General features: G+C 46.1%; 1 protein-coding gene across 2 annotated transcripts in view; it reads right to left on the bottom strand.

Annotated features, from left to right (window-relative positions):
- Positions 1 to 3412: 3412 nt before the first annotated feature.
- The window catches only part of MALT1 (MALT1 paracaspase), a 56213-nt gene continuing 46734 nt past the window's right edge, over positions 3413 to 12891 (bottom strand). For both annotated transcript variants that reach the window (XM_053297733.1, XM_053297734.1), the window contains 3 exons: positions 11063 to 11220; positions 9055 to 9180; positions 3413 to 7360 (listed from right to left, as the gene is read on the bottom strand). In XM_053297733.1, coding sequence (XP_053153708.1) covers positions 6923 to 7360; positions 9055 to 9180; positions 11063 to 11220 — 722 coding nt within the window. In that variant the 3' untranslated portion in view covers positions 3413 to 6922. The remainder of the gene's footprint in view (positions 7361 to 9054; positions 9181 to 11062; positions 11221 to 12891) is intronic.

Below are 12891 nucleotides of genomic sequence, written 5' to 3'. Positions count from 1 at the left end.
GGAGGTCCTGGAAGCCACATTAGGCTGATAGGTAGCATATAGTATATAGTAGCATAGGTAGTGCTCCTTCAAACAATAACCCCTCTGGTATACAGAGAACACTTTACATCAGGTAAAGTAGGCTAGGACTACTCTCCCTGACACACTAGTTTTCTGTGTGCAGGACGTTTTTCTGCATTCAGTCTGCAGATCCTATGTGCAGTCTGGGTGGTGAAGCCAAACCCAGGCTTCACACCCAGATAGAACTAAATCTTAGATTCTGGTTGGCTTGAGAGTCCTTGGAGGGGGAGGGGGGTGTTGAAAGGCTGTAGAAGCAGCACCTCCCCACCCCATTCCAATAAACCTGGTGGGCGACTTGGGGGCAGGACCCAGGACCCACTATGGAGGGGCTGCAAATACTTTTTGTCATTGTAACTGATAACGTAAGCTCAACATACCCTGTTTTTTGCAGATCTTGCACCAGGAGGTTTTTCACACATGGCTCTATGCCTTGGGGTATCTGAAGAGTGAATCCGGTTCGCAGCAGATGTGAGGCATTTTAATTTGAGGGATTAGATGGACCATTTGCATAGCCATCAGCACCTCCTTCACATAATCAGCACCTCCACCAACACCTTTGGAGAAAGCAGAAACCCCAGAGTTCCCCCCGCCCCCCGCAAAGCTGCTGGAAATAGAGGATTTTTTTTACCCTGGACATAACTTAGGCTAAGTCAGAATTTGCAGCCTCCCTTCAGAGAAAAACAAAGCCCTGTCTGTCTTGGTCCCTGATAGCCCGCAGGGAAGTTGGGTTAAATCCAGTGAATATGTGGACTGGCACACTCCAATCAGGAGTGGATTCGGAGGGGAGGGGGAGGGAAGCCCTGTCTGTAAAACCTCCTGGAGATCTGAAGGACTGGGGCAGTTTCTTTCGAAGTACAACAAAATGCAGAGCTACCCCCAAGTTCAGTCTTGCAGAGCTGCTTGACTATTTTAAACTTTGCTCATGTAATACAGAAACATGTGCTACTGACTGGATTCCCAGGGGCAGGAAGCACATTCAGTGCAGCACAGGAGCAAGTCCCACAAAGATGAAAGCAGAGAGACGACTTTCATCACTATGGGCTTCATCTTGCAATGTGCTGAACAAGACTCCCATCTCTTAGGTTGTAGGAGGAAGCCAAGGAGGGTTTTCCCAGTGCCAAAGCTGTGAAAAGAGCTGTTACCATGGCAATGCAAGCTCCACACTAATTGGAGTCTCTTAAATTGCTTGCAAACTACATGGATGGGATCCTTTAAGGACCCGGGTCTTGCTCTTAAAGCACGTACAGTGTAGCCATCCTGCACCAAGTGATGCAATGCTGTTATGCAATAGTTTTTTGTTTTTTTAAAACCTGCTGTTTATTTAACATACTTTTATGTCGCCCAAAACCTGTGTCTATGGGTGGTGTACAATAAAAACAATAGAAATTAAACAAAAACCAAAAATGACCAAAACATTAAAAAATTCAAAACCCAACATTAAAAACTATAAATCTAATTAAAAGCCTGGATGAACAAACATGCCTTCAGTGCCTTTTTAAAAGTTGCCAGAGTTGGGGAGGCTCTTTTTTCAACAGGGGGCGCATTCCAAAGCCCAGGGACAGCAACGGAGAAGGCCCGTCCCCGAGTAGCCCCCAGACAAGGCAACTGTAAACAAACCTCTCCAGATGATCTCAACAGGCAATGGGGCTCTTGAAGCACGGCCCTTTGCAAAACATACACAGGTAACAAAGTGAAAAGGACAAAGCACATTTCAGAGTCACGTTTCCCCTTTTACTTTTTCCTTGCCAGTATGCGAGCTATAAACTTGCTCAACTGAAGACTGAGACCCTTGTAATTATGAGGCGCTGGCAACGATTTGCACTGCTCTTCCACAGCCCCGCCTCCATGCCTGGAGTGTCCTGGCCTTAAAGGGGCCATTGCCTGGAGTCTGGCACTTCCCCGCCATTCCAGCTGGTTTCCCTGTAACTGCGGACAGTGCCAGTATGCTGATGGGGGCGGGGGGAGATAAAGAGAGGCCAACTCTGCAGTGGGTTGAGATTTCCCAAGTGTGACCTCAGGGGTCTCTGACCCTAAAGGGGTTTCCTTGGTGGTTTCTGCCCCTGGAGCTTCCTCGGCTTCTAGCTCAGCAGTGTTGTCGAAGTTGGCTCTATCCCCTTCTTCTTCACTGGTAAAATCCAGGATGAGGGCCGGCACCAGTTCCTCACTCTTTGGTCTCCGATGGTGAATCGTCACTGGAGGGAGAGGGGTTGGCGACAGGCTCAGCCATGATACCATCCCCCCCTCCAGGGGGCCAGGCTTGTGCGAGTTACACTGATGGAACTGATGTACCAACACTGGAGCATGCACGTCAACAGCATCCTCCAACAAGCAATGCTCCTCGGGCCCGTATCTTTTCCAGTCTATGAGATACTTTAGGCACCTGAGAGTCTAGAATCTGAGCTACCTCAAGTTCTTCTTCACCTTCCACCAGTATCAGGGCACACATCATCTGAAAAGTCTCACTTTGTACAAGTCCTCCTTATTCACCTTTCCAGGGGGTGGGGTGGAAATATTCCTAGAAGCATGTTGCAGGTCGTGAAACTGTGAAAACTGGCGGAGCCTCTTACTGGACCAGCTTCTGCTGGGAAGGAAGATTAAAGATTTACCAGCCAACCCTGCACAGAGCATCTGTGCGCTCTTTGGGGCCAGCGGTTACCTCTCCGCCACCCCGCTATCTGCCCCAGTCTCTGCTTCCGGACCCAGCCACCTCTCCTCCCCACTGCCACTTCTCTCCCTCCGCCACTTTCTTTCCCCCTTCCTGGGCCTTGCCTCTGTGGTCGGGCCGGGCTGGCCACCCCTGGCCTCCATGGCTGGGCCGCCGCGGCAGCAACCAATCCTCCTGGGTAAGCCTCAGCCAATCAGGCGCATCCACCGCCCAGCCAATCAGCTGGGCTCTGGGACGCACATTCCAAGGCACACCCAGGTGAATATAATAGAAGTTGTATGCTATCATAGGGCCAGTGCAAAACATAGCAACTCTACTCTGCCCCCAAACTGCCTTTTATGTAAATACAATTTCACACTGGTGCCTAATAGAAATACCAAATGTGTTAATTGCATCGTATGGCCTCATTCTCTCAGCAGTTTCTTCCCCCACCATTATCCTCACTGCATCAAGTTGCATCCCTTCCTGTTCTACCCATGTTTCCAAAGTCCTCTGTACCGTAATCTGTAAGATGAACGCCTGCAGCCATAAAAGGCAAAGCAAAAGGGGATCATTTAGGGCATGGTTTCCACCCTTGGGTCCCCAGCTATTGTTGGACTATACCTCCCATCACCCCCAGCCACAATGACCAAAGTGATTTAGGGTTAAAGGGGAAACTTGGGGTTTGGGATAAGAAAGAGGCCAATGTTGACATAAACCTTTTATTTGGAGTACAGTATCTTTCAAGTCAACCAAAAATTCATTTGTTAGGTACAATATGTGTAAGAATGTCAGAAGACCAATTTAATTCTTGACTGGAGAATTTATACTCAGTTTTGGTAAATGCCAGCATTTACCAGTCAATTATACAAATGCAGGTGAAGCTCTGTCATTTATTGAAGGCAACTTGAAGCTTCTTAAGACATATTGGTAAGTGTCAGGAATGATTGTATCAACGGCTCGCGTTCAACATTTACATCTGCACCATGGAAAGCCCTGTCCCCTTATCAGTAAACAATAGAAAGGAGTGTGAAACAAGTTCACTAAAGACCCTCACTTAGCCTTGTAATTTTCTGGTGTCACAATTCACTGGCTGACATCCTGACTATATTTACTAAAGAAAGTTCTATTGAAATTTAGTAGTCTTTTACGTAACTCCTGAGTAGTATTACTGAATAATTTAGTCAGGATATCAGTCACTGGCATTTCCTGCCAGTCACTTAAAATCTTAAGCATTACTGGCAAATATCAACATTCAGTGAGGCCGACATCTACTGTAACAGTATAATATTTATACAGCATTTTCTGCATAGAATATGTGAGAATTGCAAACGATAAAATTCCATTTTAGCAATTGGAAAATGCAGCTACGATACAAAAGTGTACCTAGAGACTGAGTGAGCTGAGGTCCAAACTCAGAATTTCCAAGTCCAAATTAAATGGCTGGACCATACTGGCATCTAGTTTCACAGCTGGAGAATGACACAAGGCCAGGAATTATAAATAAAGGGCATCAAACAAAATAATAGAAGAAAGGTTTGGGATAATGAGTGTTCCTATCCATGTACAGTCATCTCCCAGGCTGCAGTTTCTATCATGCCTTTAAATTATCCTCCTGCCCTACTCCTTCAGAAGCACATTAACAGCATGGCTGTAGCCACTAGTGGTGTGCATGGAACCAGCACCTGCCGGTTCGAAGGTGGTGGTGGGGATATATTTAAGGATGGGGAGGGTGCGCATGCACAACGGGCACTTCTGGTCTGAGGTGGCACCGGGGCGGCAAAGAGGTATGCTGCCGCCCCATTGGACCGCTTTAAAAGACAGAGCAGGCGGGGGGAAACGCAATGGTAAGAGCACCCTCCCCTGTCAAAGATACTCCGCCACCTTTGAACCAGCTGAACCGCAGGACATTTGAACTGGTTCAAAGGCATATGAAAGGGCCTCCAAACTGGCTCGTGCACATCCCTAGTAGCCACTCAGCATAGCCTCCTATGAGGAGGAATGCAAACAACAGGAAGACAAGAGACACATAGAGAGACACAAACAAACAGCCCCAGGCATTGGGAAGGAGGCACAACATACAGCAGGGTGGTCAATCAGAGGCTCTCCAGCTGGACTACAATTATTATCACCCCCAGACACAATTTATTGTAATCTTGGGATGATAACAACAACAACAACAAATATTTATATACCGCTTTTCAACAAATTTTTCCAAAGCGGTTTACATAGAGAAATCATATATAAATAAGATGGATCCCTGACCCCAAAGGGCTCACAATAATAATAATAAAAAAGATAAGAGTTGTAGTCCAACAACAGCTGGAGAGCCTCAGGTTGGCCAGCCAGGTATACAGCATCTCTTTAACATCCTTTGACTCCTTGGACTTAAGAGAGTAGAGGGGTCCCCCTCACTCTCTTCCCTTTAGGGCTGTGCATGGATGAAATTATCAGCTACGATACAATGGTCTTCAGAGTTTGGAGCCAGCTGTCTCTCCGCTGCTTCCTCAGTACACACACCCCTCTGTGTTGAGAGTCCTTTACTCCCTTTGATCAGCACATCCAAGACTCCATAGTAAAAAAAAAAAAAGAGGCTATGGAGAGTCAAGAACCATGGGCGGTTTCATAGTTTCCAACAAATCAATGTTCCCTGTTAGCTTGGGATTAGTTTCCCCCAGAAACCTAGACTGCACATGCCAGTAGTTATGAGGAGACTAAAGCCCTATTCATACATTAAGTCCAACACTAATACAATCTGTGTACAGTGCACAGATCTGCATGCAGGTACAGTCATTCACATGCTGTGTTGAATGCAAGTGCTTCAGTATACTTCCTATTCACAGCCGGCATTTCTAGCGGCCTACATCCAGGTTCAAATGTTTGACAAATAAGCAGAAGGTTCCCAGTTCGAATCCCCGCTGGCACTATATCGGGCAGCAGCGATATAGGAAGATGCTGAAAGGCATCATCTTGTACTGCATGGGAGGAGGCAATGGTAAGCCCCTCCTGTATTCTACCAGAGAAAACCACAGGGCTCTGTGGGCGCCAGGAGTCGAAATCGACTTGACGGCACACTTTACCTTACATCCAGGTTCATTTTTAAAAGGAGCACAGGTACAGTCATCCACACAAACACATGTATGTATGTGCAATGTAATGTCCCAATAGGGCTGAGGTTACACAGAAGAATGGAATGCTAAACTTAACACATACAAGGCAATCTGTAAATCAGACGAGGAAACCCATTTCACTCGTGGTAACTAAAACAAGTCCAGGTACACTCATAAGCCTACAGAAAAATATGCCCTTTTTTACTAATTGCAAACACTGATCTTGTGCAATGCAACTGGCTTCTGAGTAAATGGAAGCTTATGATGCAGTTTCTTTTGTTTATCCCAGCTTGGCTGCCGAGTTTTTGGTACCAGAAGCCAGATCCCAGCATTTTCAGAGAACAGAAAGAAGAAGACCCAGGCTAGATCTGACCAAAGGTTCTGGTCCAGCTTTGGCCATGCAGATGCCTCTGGAAAGAGCACAAGCAGGACAAGAGGCCTCTCTGGTCGGTTTGTCCTCCGCATCCGTGGTTCAAAGGCATACTACAGAGCTGCACAACCTGTGCCCTCCAGCTGCTGTTAGGACTACAACTCTCATCATCTCAGCCACAGCGGCCATTAGTCAGGGACAATTTATTTATTTATTTATTGAATTTATATACCGCCTAGTAGAAAAGTCTCTAGAGTTGTGCAGAATTAAAACATAAAACACAGCACATTTATATTTAACACAGTGGGAGTTGCAGGAGGGCTGAAGTTGTGCAGGCCTGGTATACGACAATCCTCTGTACATATCCATGAAGACTGTTGCTTTTTTAAAAAATCCAACATACATACACTCCCATGGCCCCATAACCGGGCCTATTATCAGTGATTTAGATTGTAAAACTCTTCCTTACTACTGTATCCCCATGTGTTCTGCAGTTTCCTCATCTCCAGTTTAAAAAACAAAGCTAAAATTTCTGGGAATGGAACAAGAAGTCTTGCCTTTCTGGTTGCCTTTAAAAAAACCAAAAAAACACCACCCAACACCATGTTTGAGTATGCGCCAACCCCATTGCTGCCTATAAATGCCAATGCCCTTCTCTCCAATTCCAGAACAGAGAAGCGGACTTGCAACTGAGTGCCTGAGGAATGTTGCCAACAGACGGTCTCGTGCAGATTTTGGCTACTGTGGATGAGACAGTCTTAAGCTTCCTGAGAAATTGGATTCCAGTTCATCTGTCTCATCGGTGGTCTCCACAGGGATGTTGCTCTGGTTGGGATAGGGCCACATGGACTGCCATGCCAGTAGCCTGTTTGGAGTCATCCTGCAGTGGCACCCTGCTGGCTGCAAAGCATTCCCTGAGTGAGCAGGGCTTGGCTGGCAGAAGCCGGCATAGGAATGTGACGGGCAATTAGGAAGAGGGGGGCAGAACTTGGCTGCCCCTGGGCCGGGCGAGTGGGCAAAACAGCAGCTCTGGAAGCAGCTATTCTTCCCGAATCCTTGGTGGATGCGCAATCGAGCAATGAGTGGCTTGCCAATGTTCACCACCTTCCTTTCATCCAAGACATCATCTACTCCGGCATATTCATAGTGCAGACAAACAGTGAAGGTTAAGTCTTCCTGTGCATTAAGAAGGGCGGGGGGGGGGGGGAGAGGGGTGAGAAGGAACAAACACTGCCATTAAAACCACATGCAATACTATCATTGTGATAAAGCTGTTTTTGCTTTTATGTCACATGCATTGACAGGCCAAACGGATACATTCCTCCCCCCGCCCCGCCCCCCCCCATCTCCCCACCTCATGTTTGTGGGAAACCTATTCCTATGCCTCACAGTCCACACACAGCACATCATATTTAGAAGCAGCCATTCAATCTACAGCCAAGAACATTTCCCCTTTTATCGTTAAGAGTTTCTCTTGGACGGAGGGCAGACCGACACATGCGCACAGTCAAACAGCAGCTTGCGTCACAGAGAACTGAAACGATTCCTCAACATCACAGCACGTTCCCATTCCATAGGAAACAAAAGTCAACGCTTGAACAGGTCTGCTCCAAATATCCATTTTTAGCACATGCTAAATCATCATTATTTAGGATTCACAAGCCAGGGTACACCAGATGTTCTCCATTAGGATGATCCCCCCCCCCCCCGTACTGCAGAGGTGAGAAATGGAATGGAAAGCTGCTACTTCATCCTGCATCGCATTCTCACTGGCAAGTAAGGTCCTGGCCCCCTCACTCGCAGCCCAGGGATGTGACTGTGCCCCCTACTGATTTTCTTTCTTGCCTTGTGGTGCTACAAAAAGGGCCAAGCAGCTGCACTTTCCTACCCAATACTACTGAGTACACACAGTCAACACACAGCGCATTGACTAGTGGTATGGGACTCTTGACTACTGAGTCAATAGTTCCATTCCATGGTTCCCCATACAGCTTGCTACATTTGCACAGGCAACACGACAGCCACGCTGAGAAACCTCAACAGAGAATGCTTGAAGACTCAAGACCTCCAGGTCACACCTCCCACACTCTTCATAACCCCCAAAGTGGCATCCATAGGAATCTAAATGTCCAACCTTGGGCACAGAAGGTGAACCCTTGCTAAGTGGGCAAAGAGGCACCCTTTTAAGATTATGATGACTCTCTGTATATTTAGCACAAGGATAGCAAGGGTCCCTATTCTATCCAGCACTGCAGTCCTCTAGCAGGTGTTGCTGGTGTGTTCCTTTTTGCAAGCCCCTTTTGGACCAGGAAGCATTTTCTTGTTCCTTTTGCTAGATCAGGCATCCCCAAACTGCGGCCCTCCAGATGTTGCTGAACTACAACTCCCAGCATCCCTAGACACAATTTTTTTGTGGCTGGGTATGCTGGAAGTTGTAGTTCAGCAACATCTGGAGGGCCGCAGTTTGGGGATGCCTGTGCTAGATAAACCACATCAAGAACGTTTTGGCTGAAAAATGGAACCATGTATTTCAAAGGGCAAGTGGGAACAGCGGGCAAGTGGTAAAGATTTCAACATATTTGTGTGGCTGATGTAACAACCCAAACTTCCTAAATGGGTAAAAGAGGCACCTTTTAAATGCCTCTCCTATTTAGAAAGGAGAGAGCCCACCTCCCTATTCAGCCGAGCAGCAGAGAATCTCTCCAGTGACTCCTGTGTGTGCTTGGTCAAACTGTGAGCCACTCTGGGACAGAGAACCATCTTCTATTGTCCTTTGTGAGTAAACAACTTTGAAAGCATTTTTTATTCAAAAGTGGTATATAATTGTTTTTAATAATAATGCTTGCAAGATAAAAGAAATGTGAAGTGACCTTTAGCTTCTGTAGTGAACTTATTCTAGTATAGAGGCAATGTTTAGGCAAATCCTTTGAAAGCAAATAGCTGCCAGTTTCCTCAGGAGTCCCCTTATTGGCCTCTTTAGGATCAATATCCAAGTCCTGTTGAAAGAAAAAACAAGCAAAAATTAAACTGCAGATTTAAAGCAGGAGCTAAACTTCCTTCCTCTTCCACCTCCCCCAGTTCCAACATACTTATCTCTAGGATTGAGTACAAATTCAAAACCATCATAATAGAAGAACTGGGAGCGGGAATCAAGTAAATGGAAGCGGTCATTATCTTTAGAAGGATGTGGATCCCATCAAAAGTGGGTAACATCTTTAAAAACAACAACAGACTAGGAGGCTATTCACATGACCACTCGAAAGTGGGCTAAGGGAGCCCAGCCTGCTTTCAAGCAGTTGTGAGAACCGCCAGGAGCCACACGGCTCCCAGAGATTAGCCCACTTAATCCCACCCCCCACGTGGTTAGAGGAGCGAGCACGCCGCTAACCTCATTTTGCTGATCATGAGTCACCATGGCGCAGCTCTGCACCAAGGAGACCCCCAACCGGGAGGCTCCAACAAGCCTCCAGGCCTCGGGGGTCTCCCCAGAATGCCCTGCACACTCACACGAGACATCCTGGGACTTCCAGGGGCCGGGTGGCCCCTGATCCTGGCTGCCGCTACAGAGCCAGAGTCACAGAACCAGAATCATAGAGCCAGTCATTGTGTGGGAGGCTGATCTGGCCACCCAGGGACGGCTCCCTGCTTGTGTGTGGGGAGAGCAGGCGAAGCCCAACCACCTCTAGGCGCTTCACTTTGATCATGTGAAGCGCTTCTAAATGTACTCCAGCTTATAATGGGGCTAGTTTGTGCACAACTTGATTTCTCTGCATTTGATGGGTAACAACTCAATGTGTGAACTAGCTTTACAGATGTGTATAGTATATGGGTCATTTACAGCACAATTCATGAGCTAGAGTCTAAAACAGTGATTCTCAAACTTGGGTCCTCAGGCGTTATTGGACTTCAACTCCCATAATCCCCAAGTTTGAGAATTCCTGGTCTAAAAACATTAAATGAATCCTGCTTTTATATCCCCCTTCAAACATTAACCCCCAAAAGGAGCTCTCATAAGAACAGCTCCGCTAACAGCTCAGGCCAAAGCCCTATTAAGGCCAGCATCTTGCTTCCCGCGGTGGCCAACCAGATGCTTCCAAGAACCGCACAAGGGGGAGATGAAGGCAGCCTCCTCCTCCTGATGATGCTCCCCTGCAGCTGGTTCAGAGGCATATTACTTTTGAACCTGGGGGTAGCATATTGCCATCTAGACTAGCAGCTACTGATAAACTTGTCCTCTAATTCCCCTTTAAAGCCATCTAAGCTAGAGGCTATCACCACATCACGTAGCCTGTTTTGTCTGGTTCCCCACCCCTATCCCAGTTCAGGGCAAACACCTTCCCTCTGCCATCTGTTGTTAGGGATGCATCACCCTTTGCTAGCCAATCTGGGTAAAAATCCCAGACAGGATTTTCCTAAATTACTTTGGCTCCACCCTCCTCTGCTGCATGGCTATCTCCCTCCTATCATTTGGCTGACCAGCTAGTCCGCATGCTGGGGATCCACTTTGTGACAAAGTTGTCTAGAAGTTTTCTTTTCCCATTCAGATAATAGTTGCAAACTAATGAAACATTTATCGTTTCCAGAACTCTCTGAATAGGTTGTTTCTTCACAACCTCCATTCCCAAGATCATACCATGTGTATGGGCAACATGTGGAATTCAGATGAAGGAAGGGAACACAGTTCAGTGGAATAGCATCTGCTTTGCATGCAGAAGGGTACCAGATTCAATCCTGGCGTCTTCAGATAGGGCTGGAAAGACCCCTGCCTGAAATCTTTGAGAGCTGCTGCCAGGCAGATGGACTGATTCAGGATCGGACAGCTTATGTTCATACATATTCATCACCTTTCTAATGAACAAGTGCCCGACACCAACTTACAAGGGGGAAATCCATGACATAAGCTTTGCACACTGTGATTTCAGGTGGTTTATTTACTATCCTCAAGTAGATGATCATTACATTGGAGAATTCAGCTGCAAAGCCAAGTTGAATTTGGACAGCACATTTAAACTGAAGGCACATACTCTCAGGAAGTTCTGGAAATAAAGACAAGCTGGTTAGTCATAGTTAGTGTACTTTTAAAACCAGCTGTGCACACTCCATCCTTCCTAGTCATTAAAAGGTAAAGTGTGTCATCAAGTCAGTTTTGACTCCTGGCGCCCACAGAGCCCTGTGGGTTTTTTTGGTAGAATACAGGAAGGGTTTACCATTGCCTCCTCCTGCACAGTATGAGATGGTGCATCTTCCTATATCGCTGCTGCCCGATATAGTACCAGCAGAGATTCAAACCAGCAACCTTCTGCTTGTTAGTCAAGCATTTCCCTGCTGCGCCACTTAGGGTGGCTCCTAGTCATTACCTACAGTAAAATTTCAGGATCCCTTTTAGTAGCCAAAACAAATCTATGCATTATAGACAACAATTGTAAACTACCCAGAGATGCAAGTTTTGGGCGGTAGAGAAATATAGCACTTACATTTAGCACTTACATTTATATACCGCTCTATAGCCGGAGCTCTCTAAGCGGTTGACAATGATTTAGCATATTGCCCCCAACATTCTGGGTACTCATTTTACCGACCTCGGAAGGATGGAAGGCTGAGTCAACCTTGAGCCCCTGGTCAGGATTGAACTTGTAACCTTCTTGTTACAGGGCAGCAGTTTTACCACTGCGCCACCAGGGGCTCATTACTCATATACTAAATAAAGATAAAGATAAGATAAATACAGATAAGATAAATACAAAATAAAGATAATATAAAATAAAGGAGGTAGTGTTAAAAGAATACCCACTTGCATTTGCCCTGGGAGGGGGGGGGAAGGGGACACCCCCCCACCAATTGCAGAGGAAAAGCATCAAAGCAGGCCATTAATTTCAACACTAGTTTTGTACCAGGGGCTGAATTCCAGTATTAGAACTGACATGACCCAGAGCAACATAGAAGCAGAGAAGGACAAAATGCAAAAGTGCAAGGCAGGGCAAGACTTGGTTCCCCTCACTGCCCACACCTTTTGATGCAGAAATCAAATGCCCCTTAGATACGGGAGCTACCCTATTGCTAATTTTGCCATTTAAAAAGGAAAAATTGCTATACATTAGCAATTCATATTGAAGTGCAGATCTCCTAGGCATTGGTTAAGATGAACAGAATCTGATCATTTTGCATGCATTGTCTCTCAATGGCAGAAAGGCAATAAAAACCTCTGTGCAGTCACAGCATTTTTTGACAGAGAGAAAAATAAGGTAGCTATAAAAACAGGAAGTATTAATCTTCAACTAATCTCAAAAGTATCTTCTTTAAAATAAAAGGGTTTCTGACCACATCCAATCTTGAATAAATATCTACACATTTAAGAGAGAGAGGTGGGGGGACCTGAGAACTCCCGCACAAAGACATTCACACATTAATGTTGATAATGCTAAATCATTTCTGCACATTGAGCAATTCAAGGCTTTCAATGGAACCTTGACAGATTGAAGGTTGTTTAAGGACTGGAATCAAGCACCTGCATGGCTTTATTCCTTCTCTGGCCATCCACTGGCTTACTGAAGAGAATGTGAACTTGGAATAGGGAACAAGAAGGTTCAAAGGGCAGGGCTTGGAGTGGTTGAGTTTGGGCACATCTTTGTCCTTCAATGTGGGCCAATTTTTGAATTATATTTTTCTACGTAAAGGCTTATGCCCATGTGTGATGACAAACAGGAATG

Source organism: Hemicordylus capensis, chromosome 2, assembly GCF_027244095.1.
Source record: "Hemicordylus capensis ecotype Gifberg chromosome 2, rHemCap1.1.pri, whole genome shotgun sequence".
NCBI lineage: Eukaryota > Metazoa > Chordata > Lepidosauria > Squamata > Cordylidae > Hemicordylus > Hemicordylus capensis.
This window is presented reverse-complemented; position numbering and strand designations above follow the sequence as displayed.